Below are 19,561 nucleotides of genomic sequence, written 5' to 3'. Positions count from 1 at the left end.
TTAGTGACAGTAACCTGGTTACACCAACAACAAAAAAAATGTCAGGGTTAAATCAAGTAGAAATGTCTGATTAATGTAACAATTGCAGGTTACCACATTTTACAGTGTAGATACCAGTGCACTGATGCTTTGAAGTGAAAAAAAAATACATCACAATCCTCTTAGTGAAACAAAACATTCAGTTAGGGCACGTGGCCCATTAGAACAAATGGATGTAATGGGAAAGTCATTGTTTCCAAGCTTTTGAGAGTAATCTTTATTTCTTTACCCCCCCTTTCTCTCTTACTCTCTGTCTGTGTGTGTGTGTGTTTCTCCTCTTCAGGTTACTCATGGCCCCTCCCTGCTGTACTATGTCCCATGTGGATCTACCTGGATGTTCTCTTTTCTACTGCCTCCATCATGCACCTGTGTGCTATTTCCCTGGACCGATATGTGGCAATCCGCAACCCCATCTGTCACAATCGCTCAAATTCCCGTTCCCGTGCACGGGCCAAGATCACTGCGGTCTGGACCATCTCTGCAGGTAAATCTGACGCCATCATGCCATGACAAAAAGCCACGTGTACTTTGAAACAGGAGCCTGCCAATCCACAAGCTATTAAATTAAAGTAGCTAAAATACATCTAAACAAAAGTAAACTACTCAGAAAAAAATTAATAAATAAAAGATAGCCATGCCTGTCTATTAGGAACACTATTAATACCAAGACATATGCAGAAAAATGTCTTTATACATTTATATTTATGTTTGCTTGGATTTGAAATGCTTTTGGGACTAAAGAATTAGTGGAGCAATAAACTGCCAAAAGGTGCCAAACTGCTATAAACTGAGAAAAGGTGCCAGATTATCAGAGAGAGAGAGAGAGAGAGAGAGCGAGCTTACAGGGCACAAGTTGGGTATCAATAAATGAAAAGTAAAATTTGCAGCAGTAATCATTATTCAGTCGTATTATAGATTGAAGCTGGGAGAGGCAGCAATGAGACCTGCGGTAGTGACTGCAGCTTCATCAGTATCCAGCTGTTATGTCAATGAAGCACTACAAAGAAGAAATAATTGAGAAGGAATGGGTTGGAAGAAAGATTAAATAAAATAGCATAACAGAAAGATTGTTAATTCATTTTGCAGGTATAGATACATACATGATGATAGATTGACTTTCACTGCATGCACTGATTGAAATAACATTGATATTCTTCAAAAATTACCTCATTGCAAACTTGTCCTTTGATTTCCATGCAGGAATGCTTATGATGACCAAAATGTAATAAGAAAGTAAATGCCATGGTGCCATTTAAATAATTGTAATGCAAAAAACTAAAACAAAACAGTGTAATTAAAACACATTTATAATACAAAGCAATAACACTTTGGTCAATGGAGACCAATATCAATAGAGAACCTAAAAATATCTGCACTAATAAAACTGTTTTAAACTGTACTGGTACACTTTGCAAAGGATTATATTACATTTAAGGAACACACTTAAATCCCTGGAATTTAACGTTTGCAAGCCTCACAGTGGTCAAAGAGCTAGTGTGCTATTCCTTAAGATTGAAGAAGACCTTTAGTTCATAATAATGTATTGTTTGGAGATCAAAGAAGATCTACTCAACTAACAGAATTTAAAGTAATTATCAGTTGATATGGCACTAGCCTAATGATTGATGTCATTGAAATAGGAATAAAATGGAATTAGCAATCTCTGTTTAAAGGGAAATTCATGAAATGGGTGTCATTCTTCACTGCATAAAAGTATCTGTATTGATATAAACAAAACAACATGTTGGCAAAATATATACAATCCCAATTCTGAAAAAGTTGGGACAGTATAAAAAATGCTAATAAAAACAAAAAGGACTGATTTGTAAATTATATTCACCCTTTGCTATATTGAAAGCACCACAACTACACAAAATATGATGTTTTACCTTGTGAATTTTATTGTTTGTTTGAAAATGTACAATAATTTCAAATTAAATGATTGCAACACGCTCCAAAAAAGTTGAGACTGGGCAATTTAAGCCTAATAACAATTTGATGAGTTGAAATAACAAAGTTGATATGAAACAGGAGATGGTAAACAGGTGACGCAATTGTGTCCCACATATTAATTGTGTCCCACAATGTTCCCCAAAGACAAATTGGAAGGATTTTGGGCATTTCACCCTCTACAGTGCACAATATAGTTAAAATATTCAAGGAATCTGGTCAAATCTCTGTGCGTAAAGGGCAAGACGAAAACCACGAATGCACGTGATCTCGTATTCCTCAGAATGGATATCATAAACATGGGCTTGGGATAACTTTAGTAGACCTTTTTTATTTAACACCACTCGCCGCTGCATCCACAGATGCAAATTAAGACATATGCAAAGCAGAATCCATATATCAACACTGTATAGAAGCGCTGCCAACTTCTCTGGGCTCGGTCACATCTTAGATGGAAAGTAGAACAGTGCAACAGTATTTTTTGGTTCGGATTTTGGTTTTTGAGTCCACATTTCAAAAAGTTTTTGAAAAACAGAGCTGTCGTGTTATCCGGGCCAAAGAGGAAAAGGACCATCCTAGCTGTTATTAGCATCAGGTCCAAAAGCCAGTGTCTGTATGGGCCAGGGGTGTGTCAGTGCCCATGGCATGGGTAACTCACATATTTGAGAACACCATTAATGCTAACAGATATATAAACATTTTGGAGCAACATATTCTGCCATCCAGCATCGTCTTTTCCAGGGACGTCCCCGCATTTTCCAGCAGGAAAACTTCAAACCAGATACTGCCCAGATTAAAAGTTCATGGCTGTGTGAGCAGAGAGTGTGGGTGCTAGATTGGCCTGCCTGCAGTTCTGACTCCAACTGAGTATGTGTGGCACATTATTAAGCACATTAGATGCAACGAAGACCTCATATAATTGTGCAGTTGAAGACCTGCATAATGGATGAATGGGGGAAACTTAACAAACTTGTGTCTTCAGTGCCCAAATGCTTAATATGTGTTATTAGAATAAATTGTGATGTTTCACAGTGGTAAACACTCGACTGTCCCAACTTTTTAGGAGTGTGTTGCAGTCATCTGATTTGAAATTACTGTACAACAAAAATGAAATTCACAAATTATAATGTATTACATCATATATTGTATAGTTGTAGTGCTTTCAATATAGCAAAGGGTGATTAATTGACACTAAAGTTTGTTTTTATTAGCATTTTATACTCTCTCAACTTTTTTGGAATTGGGGCTATATGTATATTTGTGAGTGTGAGTGTGTGTGTGTGTGTGTGTGTGTGTACTGAAAAAAGGTTTAACCTTTAATTGTTACCTTAAGAATATATTTCTACTTGATCTACTATTGGTTTTATAGTGTTCACTGCAAAAAGTGGTAACCTGCAAATGTTACATTATTATTTCTTACTTGATCTAACTCTTCAAATTAGTTTTGTTAGTCTAGCCTAATGTATTCAGGTTAATTCAGTGATGTTAAATATTTCTGATTTAAATAAAGCCAGTTAATTTAGATTTAAAAAATATTTTTGATTTGAATCAAAAACATTTTTCAAAACAACTTTAGATTTCACCACCTTAAGCACTTTTTTTTAGCGTTTGATTGAACAGACACACAAATCCTCCCAAAGTCATTTAAAGAGTAATTCACACCCTGTATAGAATATATTTTATCTGAGTGTCAATAATACCCTTAGAGCAGGAAAAGTGCAAATCACTAATCCCATTACATGGTAATGTTGCTTTTATAACTTTCAACTCTGTTTACTCACTTCTCTAGGAAAGGATGAGTAATGATGCCAGGAGAGAGAAGTTGAGTGTGACTGAGATAAACTAACCCCTTTAAACTAACTTTTTAAAGTCCTTTGTGAAATGTTTTGAAAAGAAGCCTACTGATAGGATATCTTTTAATCTTCTCCTCATCTTCCTCTTAGATTTTGACAGCTACATTTTTTACACTCTGTGGTTCTTATCATAGTCAGCCAAGGCCTCCGGTTATCCACAGATGTAAAGCCAATGCCGGATATGGCATCCAGAGGCATGGGGTCCATCATACTACAACAACAACCCGCCCCCCTCACCCCCTCTTACCAGCTCTTGTTTCCCACCAACAAACCCCAGAGATCAGACACAATTTGCAGAGATGTATTGTTGCCATGGAGATGTCCTATCATCATGGCAGTATCACTGAAAGTTAGTGCTTGAGTGATACAAGCTTTCCATTTGCAAGATGATGCTAGAAATGAGACGTATATCATAGAAACCACAGACACTTCCTTTGAACTAAATGCTACTAGTTGTAAAACATTCAGAATTGAATTGAGAATGCCTCGGAATTCTTCATCCCAAAATTCTGTCATATTTCAAATCAAATCACTTTATTGTCACACTACCATGTACACAAGTGTAACAGTAGGTGAAAGTCTTGTGTGCAGTTCCGAGCAACATAGCAGTCATGACAGTGACGAGACATATACCAATTTACAATAAACAACATATTTACATAACACAATTTACATATCAAATGTACACATAATTACACAACATAATAATAATATACAATGTACAGTAAACAATACACAATATAGAATACACATACAATAATAAAAAAATTAAACGCGGAGGTCCATGTATTAAGTGGCGTGTGAACATCTCCGTTAACCCATGGTTTCTGGTCGGGGTAGGTCCGTATTGTTTTGGTCTGAACAACGTCGTCTACGCACTTCCTGATAAAACACGTTACTCTATCAGCGTAAACCTCGATGGAACATCTCCCAGTCCGCGTGATCAAAACAGTCTTGTAGCATTGAGTCTGATTGGTCTGACCAGCACTGGATCATTCTGAGGGTGGGTGCTCCCTGTTTCAGTTTCTGCCTGTGTGCAGGCAGAAGCAGAACGGAAGAGTGGTCTGATTTGCCAAATGGTGGGCGGGGGAGAGATATGTAGCCATCCAGGAAAGGAGAATAGCAATGGCCCCAAAACCCGGTCCCCAGCTGATATTTTGGTGCGATTGTTTTCAAATTGGCTTTGTTAACTATGGTCACAATGAACACGGCCTCAGGGTGCACGGTTTCCTGCTCACTTATTCTCCCATACAGTTCCTCGAGTGCCCGGTCTGTGTCGGCTTGTGGTGGGATGTACACGGGAGTGAAAATGTCCGCTGTGAATTTCCTCGGTAGCCAGAATGGTCGACACAGAAGCATGAGAAATTCCAGATCAGGAGAGCAGAAAGACTTGATAAAATGTACGTTCCTCTGATCACACCAGGATTTCATAAAACAAAGACCACCAGCTCTGCTTTTACCTGAGAGGTCTTTCGCTCTGTCCGTTCGGTGCACGGAGAACCCCACGGGTTTAATGGCTGAGTCTGGAATCTCCGCAGACATCCAAGTTTCTGTTAGGCAGATAATGCATCCGTCCCTCATCTCTTGTTGGAAAGAGATCCGCGCTCTCAACTCGCAGAGCTTGTTCCTTTTTTTATTTACTCACTCTCTTGTCTTTCCAAGTCATATTACTTTCATACTTATATGGAACACAAAAGGAGATGTATCAATGAATATACTAACCATTTCACTACAATGGAAATTTATACAATTGATCAAAATATACTGATTTTAATGCTTGAAGAAGGACCCAAAAGTATCATAAAATTAGTCTGTGTCACCCAGAATGTGAGCCATTTTCAGTGAAAATCTTCCGATGGCCATTCCATGTTAATGAACGCTAGGAGAGAAGCTTGTTCAAAGTGGCACGCATGTTCACATGAGAACTTGGGTTGTATTTAGCAGTAAAGATTACCTAGATTTAATTTAAAAACTATTTTTTTCCAAAACTGATGCAGGGATGTAATGAAGAAGTTGCATGGTCTACTTTTGGGTCCTTTTTAAGCTTTAAAGTGAGTGATCTCAGATGTGGAAACTATTGAATTACAACTATTCTCATTACAGTACTTGAGTATATTTTCACATTTGTCTACTTTTTCGAGTATAAATAAATCAAGGTACTTTTACTTGAGTTGATTAAAAATAATGTATTCAACCGAGTACAAAAAAATTACCAAACATTCTTTAATGTTCATCAAGTCATAAGCTTTATATCTGCTTCCATCTGCGTGAAATGACAGAAGCCACCAGGGCACAGCAGAGTGCTCCAGAGATCAGATTGCATGAATCTCTTGAGTAAGTCCTCCAGGCTTTACTCAATAACACAGCGAAGAGCACAAAACTAATATGATTCATTTGAATTCTACAAAGAACTGTGGAGAAATTCAAACATCTGAAATGGCTAGACAACCTCAACATTCAAAACAACAATGGCAAAGAAAAGAGGAGACAACACTGTGCCATGCACTAATATAAAATACAAGTCTTCTCAAACTACACATCATCACCCTTACTAAAATGTATCATGTTTTTAACCCACTCTTTTACTCACCAGTACGCTTTACCGACAACTATGCGCAATGCTTTTAACATAAATTGTGTGATGGAATGACCCGCTCCCTTTTGTCAGCGTTGCTGTGACGATTTCAGACGAAGGAAGACGAGGAGTGGGGATCTAAATGCGGTTCTTTTATTGGACGATGAAAAAACAACAAACAAGACAGGAACAAATGAAACATCCACGGTGGGAAAACAAAACCAAAACACGAAAAACATCAAACGATTCTAAAAAAAAATGACAAGAAAGCCCACAAAAACAAAAAACAAAATCGTCCAGGGAGTGGAGGGGGGGCTAGCAGACCAAAAGAGGGCACCAGGGGCTAACAGACAGTCCAAGGGGCACACGGGGCAAACAGACAGTCCAAGGGGGCACAAGGGGCAGACAGGCAGTCCAAGGGGGTACAGAGGGCAAGAAGGCAGTCCAAGGGGGCACAGAGGGCAAGAAGGCAGTCCAAGGGGGCACAGGGGGCAGACAGGATGTCCAAGGGGGCACAGAGGGCAATAAGGCAGTCCAAGGGGGCACTGTGGGAGGCTCAGGAGGCGGAGCCGTGGAAGTTCTGGTAGCGGAGCCGTGGACTGCTCAGGAGGTGACGTCGTAGAAGGCTCAGGAGGTGGAGCTGAGGGAGGCAGAGCCGAGGAAGGTTCAGGAGGCGGAGCCGTGGAGGGCTCTGGAGGCGGACCTGAGGGAGGTGGTGCCATAGGAGGCTCTAGAGGCGGAGACCTGGAAGGCTCCGGAGGCGGAGCTGAGGGAGGTTCAGGAGGCGGAGCCATGGAAGGCTCAGGAGGAGGAGCCGTGGAAGGCAGAGCCGAGGAAGGCTCAGGAGGCGGAGCCGAGGAAGGCTCGAGAGGCGGAGCCCTGTGTGGCTCGAGAGGCGGAGCCCAGGGAGGCGTAGCCCTGGGAGGCTCGAGAGGCGTAGCCCTGGGAGGCTCGAGAGGCAGAGCTCTGGAAGGCTCGAGAGGCGGAGCCCTGGATGGCTCGAGAGGAAAAGCCCTGGATGGCTCGGGAGGCGGAGCCCTGGAAGGCTCGAGATGCGCTGGCTCTTGGACGGTCATGGCTACAGGCGCTGGCTCTGGGACGGTCGAGGCTACTAGCTCTGGGATGGTCGAGGCTACTGGCGCTGGCTCTGGGACGGCCGAGGCTACAGGCACTGGCTCACTGACGTTCGAGGCTGCAGGCACTGGCTCACTGACGTTTGAGGCTACAGGCACTGGCTCACTGACGTTCGAGGCTACAGGCACTGGCTCACTGACGTTCGAGGCTACAGGCACTGGCTCACTGACGTTCGAGGCTACAGGCACTGGCTCACTGACGTTTGAGGCTTCAGGCACTGGCTCACTGACGTTCGGGGCTGCAGGCATTGGCTGGTTGGCCGCGGTATGCGTTGGCTCTGGTTTGTTGGACACAGAGGGCAGAGCCGTGAGAGGTTCTGGGGACGGAGCCGTGGAAGGCAGAGGCTGGGGAGCAGAAGCCTTCCCTTTTCTCCTTCTCCTCCAGGCGGGCGAGGCTGACAACGGTGGATCGCTGACCGTGACTGGCGTGGGCTCTGGCTCGCTGACCGTGACTGGCGTGGGCTCTGGCTCGCTGACCGTGGCTGGCGTTGGCTCAGGCTCGCTGACCGTGGCTGGCGTTGGCTCGGGCTCACGGACCGTGGCTGGCGTTGGCTCGGGCTTATTGACCGTGGCTGGCGTGAACTGGGGAGCGGAAGCCTTTCCTCTCCTCCGCCTCCTCCGGGCGGACGAGACTGGCAGCGCTGGCTCGTTGACCAAGGCAGGCATGGGGGTTGGTTCGCTGGCAGGCGGGGCAGGAGTGAAGGGACGAGCCATGGATGAATGGGGGTCACCACTGTGGGAGGAGAGGCAGGGTCCTCCTCGACGACGCTCACAGTGAACGGCGAGCCGCAGGCCAGCAAAGTTTCCTGCACGAATTCGCGGAGCGTCCAGCCGCGCGTCGCCGGTGGCAACCGTTCCTTGAGTGAACTGTTCAGGTTGGCCCGGAAAAAACCCACCAGGGAGGAGTCTGGGAAGTCTGTGACACTCGCCAGCTCGAGGAAATCACGGATGTGGTCTTCCACAGGACGGTCCTCTTGCATGAGTCTAAGCAGTTGACAGTTCGCTCGTAGAACCTCTAGATCCATGTTTGGTCAATTGTTCTGTTACGATGGCAGACGAAGGAAGACGAGGAGTGGGGATTTAAATGCAGTTCTTTTATTGGACGATGAAAAAACAACAAACAAGACAGGAACAAATGAAACATCCACGGTGGAAAAACAAAACCAAAACACGAAAAACATCAAAAGAATAAACAGGCTGGGGAAACATCTACGACGGGCAAAGGTAACCTAGATACATCTACATTCATCGACAATCGACAGGGGAATGGAGAAACAGCAGGGTTTAAATACACAGGAGACATGATGATGACAAACGACAATCAGGTGAGAACAATAACACAGGGCTGGCAGTGATGAGGGCCGGGAATCATGGGAAGTGTAGTTTGTGACGGTGACACGAAACACGGGGCAGACAACAGGGGATCGTGACAGTTGCCCTGCCTTTGAGGACAGTCCTTCAGCCAAGCTCATGACAGTGGGCAGGAGAGAGAAGAGGTGCATAATCAATAAGCCTCATTTGGGCAGCCAAATAAACATAGAGTGTGCCTCTTCTCAGGGAGCTAATCTCTATGTGTGCACACACTGGCATCCTCGACAACCAGGGCCAGAGCGGATAAGGTTTGGCCAAATTAGATGCACTGCTAGCCCTGCTCCTCGGACCTCTGGCGTGAGTCAGATGTGTCGCCGGGAGAGAACAGCAAGCGTTGTGGCCGATGGGGTAGATGCTGGGCCGCTAACAACGACGATGCCCCACGTGCCACAGATCCATGAGGGGAGCACGTGTGGCCTTCAGACCCCGCTTCGGACCATGCTTGGTCCATTCAACTGACACTTCCCCGCCCTTCACTGAGCCCAGTTTCACCGTGAGGATGACAGATTTCCCTTTGTTTTGATCACCATCCACCCAGGACACTATTTATTCTCCTTTTATGAACATTTTAGGTTTATTATTATTTCAATAAATGCCTCTCTGAGCTTGACGCCAGATCCACTGTTACTGTCTCTTGCTCATCCTGCCACAACTGCCAGTACTCTCTTCTTTCATTTCCCCACAAAACTGTCTGCCCTGTCAATTAGACAAGAACTGGAATGCTAAAATCTTTTGCACATTTCATCATCTTATTCTTGAAAGGAACTGTTTATTCAGATATGATGGGACTGACTGACTAACGTGTTAAACCACCGATCTCACTACTTTGTTTTTAAGGTAGGCTATGTTTTAACTGTGATAAATATGTTATCACAATCTAGTTTAACAAACACGTTTAAATATCTTGTTTTCTTGAAACTATCTGTCTTATACAAAGTTTTGTAAATACCTTTAAAAAGATTCAATGCCTCAAACCTTTCAGGTTCTTTATCATAAACATGTTTTTGGAGTTAGGATTAGTTTTGGATTAGTTCACCCCAAAATGAAACATTTCTCATCATTTACTCCCCCTCATGCCATCCCAGAAGTGTATGACTTTCTTCTTCAGAACACAAATGAAGATTTTTAGAAGAATATGGATGTCAACTGCGGCACCATCTTGAAAAGGTGAACAAGGAGAGCTGTTTGAATCCACTTGAATGCAAGTGAGTGAGTGGAGGAGATGAATCAGACGTAGCCCCTTGCTGAGACTGTTACATAAACTCCTTTTGTGTTGTAAAAGCTGTGGTGTAGTTGTATCTGAAAGGGTAGGCATACTGAAGGTGTCTAAAGCCCCCGCCAAATGACTGTTATTGCAGGGATTTATTGCAGGAATTTATTGAAATGGAAAATGTGATTAGTTAGCAAATATCAATTTGTTTCTGAAAAGAACGTTCTGATTGATGGATCAGATTAGTCGGACTGTCTGTCTTGCCCGTGTCAGCAGTTGCACTCTGCCTCTCGCAGCTCTGTGCGTATTTAAGGGTATCTCTGTACACTTAAAAAAATAAATAAAAAATTGATAATCTGTGCTGCTTCATAGTGTTAGTAGATTGCAAATGTTCCGGGTCAAAAGCCTAGTCATTGTTCTGGCATCCATACGTATCATCACTTATTTTAGGTGGGCATACGCAAGATCCTAAGAAACAAAGGTGGGCATATGGCATATGCCTGCTTAGAAATTGTTCTGGCATCCATATGTATCATCACTTATTTTAGGTGGGCATACGCAAAATCCTAAGAAACAAAGGTGGGCATACGGCATATGCCTGCTTATGCCCTAGACTACACTACTGCGTAAAAGTGCAGTGGTCCACATAGAAACAGCTGCTAAAAAGGGATCTACGTATGAATATCTATGCCAAGGAGGCTTACGTGCTTAAGTCACTCGAGAGGCAATTTAAAATCCAGTATTTTTACACACACCTAGCGTTTCACTTCTGACATTCAGACATTAATTATTCTGCTGGAATCATATTAATTATTTGTGTGATGGTTATATGTAATTTTCGGAGCTTCAAAAAGTTGGCACCCATTCACTTGTATCACAGAATTTTATGGACTTACAGAGCTGAAACATTCTTCTAAAAATCTTTATTTGTGTTTTGCTGAAGAAACACAGTCACACACGTTGGATGGCATGAGGGTGTGTAAATGATGAGATCATTTAAATTTTTGGATGAACTATTCCTTTAATATCAATTTCTGAATGGGCAGAAATGCTTCTTAATGTAATGATGCTAGCCGTGCTGACAATAACAAAGACAAGTGAGAACCCAAGTGCAGTTTATTAACCAAAGTGATATCCAACAACCATAAATCCACTAGACTATGACTATAACCTGACTAACAAACAAGATTACATTAACAATACTTGACAAGAGACAATGGCAAACATGAGGGCTTAAATACACAGACTTGGGTAACAAGACAACCAACGAACAGACAGAACTATTAACAAGATAACAAAACTATTAAACTAAACCAATGATAAACTAGACTGGAGCTGTGACATGGCCTGGAGCTGACTCTGGCATGGCTGTGACATGGCCTGGAGCTGACTCTGGCGTGGCTGCCATGACTTGGGGCAAAGTCATGGAAGGCAGAGCCATGGGAAGCTCGAAACTAAGAGTCATGGATGACTGGGAAAAGACTTCAGTGTTCGTGAACATGAACAGAGACTAGGGAGCAACCTCTGAAGACATGAGCATGGACTGAGTCTTTGGAACGACCACTGTGGACATGAGCATAGACAGAAACTTGGAAATTACCTCCATGGTTACATTAACAATTCTTGACAGGAGACAATGGCAAACATGAAGGCTTAAATACACAAACATGGGTAACAAGACAACCACAGACAGAACGATAAACAAGATAACAAGACAATTAAACTAAACCAATGATAAACTAGAACTGATAGCAAAGTAATAAACCAATGAACAAATGAAAACAAGACACATGAACAGGAGAAACACATGACAAGTTCGCATGAGGGAAACAGGAATCATATTACATAAAACAGGATTCTATTAAAACAAATATTTTCAGCATCTTTTTTTATTGTCAAAAATAAAACAATACTTGACAGTAGGCATATCATGCCACAGTAAGAAATACTAGCTTTACAGCTACTTGCAAGTTAATTGATGTTCTTTTCTTAAATTAACCATTTTAGCAGTGTCCATAACAGTTATGCCAAGTTTAAAGAGACAATAAATTAATAAAAAAAATACCCTTTAATCGAATATTATATAGCTATATAACGACTGCTAGACACTATAGCTGACATTTTGGCATTTACTTTTTAAAAGAAATAAATGCTTCTGTTTACCAAGGATTCATTACATTGATCAAGAATTACAGTAAAGTCATTTATAATGTTACAAATTAATATTTAAACAGCAGTGCATGGAATACTGCATTCATCTCTCGAAAATAGACGATGAATATCCGAAAAAATTTGGTTCTATTTGTCCATTTTAAAACAAAGCAGAACATGCAAGTGTAAAGCAGAACATGCAAGTGTGCTAAATTCCATGGCAACATTCAATTGTGCTAATAATACAAAAAAGAATGTTGAGTACCATATTAGCACATTAGAATGATTTCTTAAGGATTGTGTGAGTTGTATAATATGTAGTATATTCTCGGTAGACTTGGGTAATGACTGCTGAAAATGGAGATTTAACATCAGAATGGAAATTAAATTAAAATAAATAAAGATAATCAATGTAATCTATCCATGGCTGTTTCTAGCTATAAGCGGTATAAGCAGCTGCTTGTGGCCCCCGAACCACCAAGGGGCTCTGCAAAGCAAGGTAGTTTTGAAATGTTTTGGTATATACACTGGCGGCCAAAAGTTTGGAATAATGTACAAATTTTACTGTTTCAGAAGGAAATTGGCACTGTAATTAAGTGGCATTCAACTGATCACAAAGTATAGTCAGGACATGATGTAAAAAAACAGCACCATCACTATTTGAAAAAAGTAATTTTTGATCAAATCTAGACAGGCCCCATTTCCAGCAACCATCACTCCAACACATTATCCTTGAGTAATCATGCTAAATTGCTAATATAGTATTAGAAAATAACTAGCCATTATATCAAACACAGTTGAAAGCTATTTGGTTCATTAAATTAACCTAAACATTGTCTTTGTGCTTGTTTTTGAGTTGCCACATTATGCAATAGACTGGCATGTCTTAAGGTAAATATTAGGTCAAAAATGGCTTTCTTTAGAAACTCGACAGTCAATCATTGTTTTGAGGAATGAAGGCTATGCAATGGTTGAAATTGCCAAAAAACTGAAGATTTAATACACAGGTATACACTACAGTCTTCAAAGACAAAGGACAGCTGGCTCAACTAAAGTCAGAAGAATGATCAACTAAACAAAACTCTAGTTTGTGAAATAGATGCCTCACATCTCCTCAGCTGACAGCTTCATTGAATTCTACCCACTCAACACCAGTTTAATGTACAACAGTAAAGCGAAAACTCAGGGGTGCAGGCCTTATGGGAAGAATTGTAAATTGTAAAAAGTAAAAGCCACTTTTCATAACAGAAAAACAAAAAAAAAATAGTCAGAGTGGGCAAAGAAACAGACATTGGACAACAGATAATTGGAAAAGAGTGTTATGGATTGAGTATTGTGGGATTAGCTAGACTGTAAGGTGTATGAGAAGTGCCCGACAAGACAGCCACATCTATGGCAAATGCTACAGGATGTGTGGGGTGAAATGTCACCTGAGTATCTGGACAAACTGACAGCTTGAATGCCAAGGATCTGCAAAGCTGTCATTGCCGCATGTGGATAATTGTTTTTTTAATGAACATTTTTAAAGAAGTTAAATTTTTTTCAAAATGTAATAGTCATTTTTCATGTTATTAATGTCCTGACTAAACATTGTGATCAGTTGAATGCCACTTTGGTGAATAAAAGTACCAATTTCTTTCCATAAGAGCCAAATCTGTACATTATTCCAAACTGTTGGCTGCCAGTGTAGTTATTTTTGTTATTTATAGTAATTTATTGTTAATTTGGTATTTATTGTTAATTTATTGTTTACTTTTTGTTAATTTATTTGTATTTATATTTATTTATTTATTTTTGCATTTTCTGTCATTAAAAGTACGATTTCGCCATATGCTCAGAAACGGCCCTGCTTGGTGAACAAAGCATCAATTTATTTCAAAAACAAGAATGTCATTGTGTTCTAAAACTTTTGAATTTACTTAATATATATAATTTTCATAAAAGTAATTTTTAAAATAACTACTTGTACTAAAGTGAATTATTTCTTTGGTATTTTAGTCAAGATTTTCAGCCCTCTTTTCACTACTAGTCATTATATTAACTGCCATTGCATTGAAATGATGGACCAGTTTATTCATTAAAACATCTCATTTTTGGCTGTCATTCCAATTCAACTTACACTTCAGCCTCTTTTGAGGTGTGACCAATTCAATTCAAATTGTAACTTCAAATTTAAATAAATTCTGAATTTTGCCCAATGGTATTTTATTGATGTTACACTGTCATAGACAATTGAATAAAACAATCTGTCAGTTGCTGCCATCAATCACTTTGTGTTTCCATAGAGCTGCCCTTGGTTTTTAATAAATATACCACCTGTGCTCTCATTTTGAGACCGTTTTAATGATATTTAAATAGATTATCTTTTTGCGTTTTATTCAATTATCAATTGATGGAACATGAAAACATGATTATGAGCCAATCCAATTCTCAACATCAGCATCTCTCTTTAAAAAAGAGGTGATGATAGAATATCAAATAGAATGATACTGTTGAACTGGTGTGTGTGTGTGTGTGTGTGTGTGTGTGTGTGTGTGTGTGTGTGTGTGTGTGTGTGTGTGTGTGTCATAGAGATAATGGGCAGTTTAAGGACTAATGCATTTTTGGATATCAGAATTAGCCATCTGTTTAAGTCATATTCCTTACATGAGTAAACTCATTCCAGTTCAAATGAACAGCATTTAGTGTCATTAAGCAGGTGGTTTTCATGTTGCCCTCTCTCCCAGTGAATGCTGTCAAAACCATTTTAATTATTTATTTAGGTCCACTTTTAAAAAGAGACAAAAACTACATGAATAGTCCAGATGCAAATGTCATAGGCAGCTTACAAATGACACATTTGCATATCTACCTTCTTTCTTTCTGTAGGAATTTCAATGCCAATTCCAGTGCTGGGTCTGCGAGATCACACCAAAGTTTTCAAAGATGGTAGCTGCCTATTGACTGACAATTCCTTTGTGTTGATTGGCTCATTTGTGGCCTTCTTTGTGCCATTGACCATTATGGTGGTGACCTACTTCCTGACTATCAGTGCTCTGCAGAATGAAGCTACACTCTGCTTAGACCAGCTAGTGCCCAGACCCAAATGGAGTGCTGGATTCACGCTAAACTTCCTTCCCGGCCCTGCATTCTCTCCTTCACAGAAAAAACTCTTCTTTCGTCACTCATTGAGCCACGGGGCAGGGGTGGAGTCAGGGGTTGTAACCCCGCCATTTGGGCGTCACACCATACAGTCCATCAGCAATGAGCAGAAGGCCTCCAAAGTTCTGGGCATGGTCTTCTTTCTGTTCGTTGTCATGTGGTGTCCATTTTTCATCACTAATGTTTTGGCGGTGGTTTGTGAACCAGCAGCGTGTGATGCTGATGTAATGAATGGACTGTTGAATGTGTTTGTGTGGGTTGGCTACCTTTCATCTGCAATCAACCCATTAGTCTACACGCTCTTCAACAAGACTTACCGCTCTGCCTTTGCCAGATACATCCGATGCCAGTTTCACGAGGAGAGGAAACCGTTACAGCTCATTCTGGTCAACACTATTCCACCATTGGCCTATCAGTCCACACACCTGCCACTCCCCAGATCAATAGGAAATGGGGATTTCTCACTGCCCCTTCCAAATAAAAACCACCATCTTCCCAAAAGCTGTGAAAATGAGAGTGTTAGCTGCTTGTGAATTCATTCTACAATCTGGCAAACAAAACCTCAGATTGGACTTGAAATCATTCCTAGGTTCATGTTTGGCATCATCTCTGTTACCTCTAAAGAAAGCAGCTCAGATTGGCAATGGTGCAATAGGACCTAAATAATCGGTATCAAGAGGGCATCTACACTAACAAACAAACAGCATGACAGTCTCTGAGTTTATCACAGGCTCCTGATCCATCAAAAGACCTTAGTCTGACTTGAATCAGTTTTGATTCAAATGCAAGTAAAATCAATGGGATGTAACATATCTGGGTACAAATATTGTATATAAGTGTTTGATGTCCAGACTTTGTTTTTTATGTAGAATTTTATATTTCTGAAGGTAGACATTTAGATTTATGGGAGCTCAGTGGTTTTTTTGTTTACAATGTCATGTTTTTCAAAACCAGTGTTGATACCCTCATGCTCCAAACCCAAATGAGGAAAATATTAGTAAAGCGCTAGAACATGGGTGGGGAATATCAGGCCTCAGTGCCAGAGAAGGCCTGCAATACCATTTTACTTGTGGGACCATTTGAGAAATAATTAGAAAAGAAAATTTGCCCTTGATTCAATTAACAAAACAAAAGAAATACATTAAAATAATGTTTGAAATAATTTAAAATGATAATGCAAGTAAATAAACAATAAACAAAATCCTGCATACTGCTGCCGCTTGAGAATAAACAACTTAATTACTACAACATTTCGGTCATGCAACCTTTGTCAGGTATTTGAAAACAAAGAAATGATAACAACGCAAAATATTGTATAATAGACAGACATTAAAGTGTTTTTTCTTGGTGAGCACATACAGAATGTGTATGTTAATTTCAACACACAATCAGAAATTTCAATTAATTGTATGGACATTAATAATTTTGTAAATACTCAAATGGCCCTTAGTGGGAAAAAAGGTCCCCCACCCCTGCGCTAGAAAATACAATGGGTTGACACCATCGATTGCATCAAATCTTTTTGGTTCTTACAACATGACGTTATGACATTTGGTCACAAGACATGATGAGAACCAATAAGGTTTTATGCTATCAACACAGGTGTCATCAATCTGGCTTAAAGGAGTGAATATTGGCTTAAATTTGATTCGGTTCATCTCACAAACTGATCATATGGCGTTAGAAGCCTTGGAATATAGTGCATGTGTTGTATCAATTACTCTTTTGTAATATATTTTAAAATATTTTTTCCCCTTTTTTTCAAGCTTGATCGACCGGCACATTCACTTTCATTTTATGGAAATAAACCCATAAAAAAAAAAGACTTTTCACCTATTGTGTTCCACAGAAAAATGAAATTCATGCAGGCTAAGAGGGAGTAAATAATGACTGAATTTTCATTATTGGGTGAACTATTAAGATGTTCTTAATGGTCTAAAAAAAATAAAAGACATTTCCTCAAATAACTTTCTATCTTGCACCTTGTCATTTGAATCTATCAAATATAATTTAGAAAAGCTACATTTTACAGTTGCACTCAGATTCTAATTGCTCACATAGTGCCAGTCCTAAACCCTAACACTCAAATTGTCAGATATAAAGTTCTTTGCAAACATGCTTTTAAGAGTACTGGGAAATTTGTGGTTCTGAAAATATACCTCTGAATTCAGGGCTCCATGGCAACGCTGAGAGCAATCTGAGGGACCTTCTTGACCTACACAAGGGTTTGGGAAATTTGTCTTCTGATTCTATTTCAATGAATTGGGAGTGGTATTGTTGTTATTGTGACAGTCATAAACTTGTTAGCAGACACTGAATTAGTCATCTTTTTTTCATATTTCTGAGTAGATAATTATACCAGGTTTATATGTTTATACGTGCAGAGTTTATCATTCCAACAAATCAGAAACATATTGTAGCAGACTGACCACTAGAGCTGTAGACAGACATTTTACTTCAGAACTCAATATTCCTAACAGTGTTGTTTTTGATGCTTTTTATGCCTCTGTTTTTATCATGTTGAGTTCCAGTGTTTAGTCCCACTACTTCACCAGGATAGTCATAATTTGTGTCCAGTATGGGAGGCCATGGCATTGAAGTTACACTAGGAAACATCACACAATCCCTCCTGTGTATAACACAAGGTGACTCAATAAAAGAGTGCAGAAGTTGCTCATTTGAATTATAATCATATTATTTCTGAGGACATTAGACTAGAACATAAACCTGCCATTTTAACCACTGTAGTAAATGGAGTTCCAACTGCAAAAGACAAAGAATCAGAGAAGAATACTTTATTTCCCCAGAGTTCCACTAACAAGAGCAGTAAAGTGAAGAGTGCAGTCTTTAAATGCTTATAATTACTATATTACATCAGGGGTCTATAACAGAGACTCTGTGATGGATTGCTGAGGATCCCCCAATAATTGTTTCTCTGAAATACATTTTTGAGTGGAAAAAATATGAAAATATGAGTTAAACAATAATACAATATTAAATTAATTTCAACCAAAGCAAAATTAAGAAGCTCAAGTTTAGCTACATAAATGGTTTATCATCATGACCACTTGTGATGCACAAGTATATGACTAATGTAATTATTATCTTCTTGGTTTATACACATCATTACAATGTATGTAATACAATGTAGCCAGGGATGGGCAATAGGATGATGTAATCTGATATCGACAATATCTGATAAATATCCTGATGCCAATATCAATGCTCACTGACAGACAATGTTCAAAAATATCGGGAAATGACAAAACCATGGATTTGGGAAGTATCCAAAAACGATTAAATAGTAGATATTTAAATTATCATTATTATTATGTTTACATTTATAATGTTCTTTAAATCTTAATTTGTTAATTTAGGTGATGTTATTTTAAGCAATTTTCCACCTTTAGACGGATACTTGCGTGACAGCAAATGAGATGTGTAAAATACATTTATTTTGACAACTTTGTTATTTGAATTGCTTTTTCATTTCATTTGAATTGCAATTTAAAATTCTCTGAATTTCACGTTCGGCAGTAGGGGCATTGGGGTTGACGATGTAATCGGATATCGCAATGTGTTTTTATAAAAATATTGTGAGCATATTGCCCAACCCTAATGTAGGCATCACTACAAAGTATGTAAATACATTAACTTTATACTGTATGTATGTTATTATAGACCAGGCCTTAAATGCAACACTCAGTTTTACAAAATATGTAACATTGGGTACCTGCTCAGTCTTTAAGGGGTCCTTGACCTGAAAAAAATCACAGACCCCTGCACTAGATTTTGGGCATTCTGTTGCATTATCAGAGATGGGCACGAAAGCATATTCATCATCACTTTCACAGGTCTCCCTTGAGTCACTTGAATAAATCATGAATATGTATGAATGTGTACAACAATCAGTTGTGAGAAAAAGTCATGTTCCATTCGACACTGGGTGATTTGCCAGTCACTCGCAGGCTAATTCAAGCTGCTTGAATCATCAAAACGTGTTTGCTGTTGTGAAGTGAGAGAAAATCTGGTCAAGGACTAACAACAAGACAATCGTAATCATTAATACATTACAAAAGTAATTGCTCTGTTGCCAGATAAATGATTGAAGTTCAGGCATGAAACTCTACATGGTGCA

The 19,561-nt window shown here is 39.8% G+C and overlaps 1 protein-coding gene across 1 annotated transcript in view; it reads left to right on the top strand.

The window, feature by feature from the left end:
• The window catches only part of LOC127659242 (5-hydroxytryptamine receptor 2A-like), a 71,831-nt gene extending 55,875 nt beyond the window's left edge, over positions 1-15,956 (top strand). Inside the window, exons 2-3 of the mRNA XM_052148973.1 lie at positions 323-523; positions 15,151-15,956. Coding sequence (XP_052004933.1) covers positions 323-523; positions 15,151-15,956 — 1,007 coding nt within the window. The remainder of the gene's footprint in view (positions 1-322; positions 524-15,150) is intronic.
• Positions 15,957-19,561: the final 3,605 nt, after the last annotated feature.

This window comes from Xyrauchen texanus, chromosome 18 (assembly GCF_025860055.1).
Source record: "Xyrauchen texanus isolate HMW12.3.18 chromosome 18, RBS_HiC_50CHRs, whole genome shotgun sequence".
In the NCBI taxonomy this organism is placed as follows: Eukaryota; Metazoa; Chordata; class Actinopteri; order Cypriniformes; family Catostomidae; genus Xyrauchen; species Xyrauchen texanus.
Note: the sequence above shows the minus strand (reverse complement) of the source record. Positions and strands in the feature narration are given on the sequence as shown.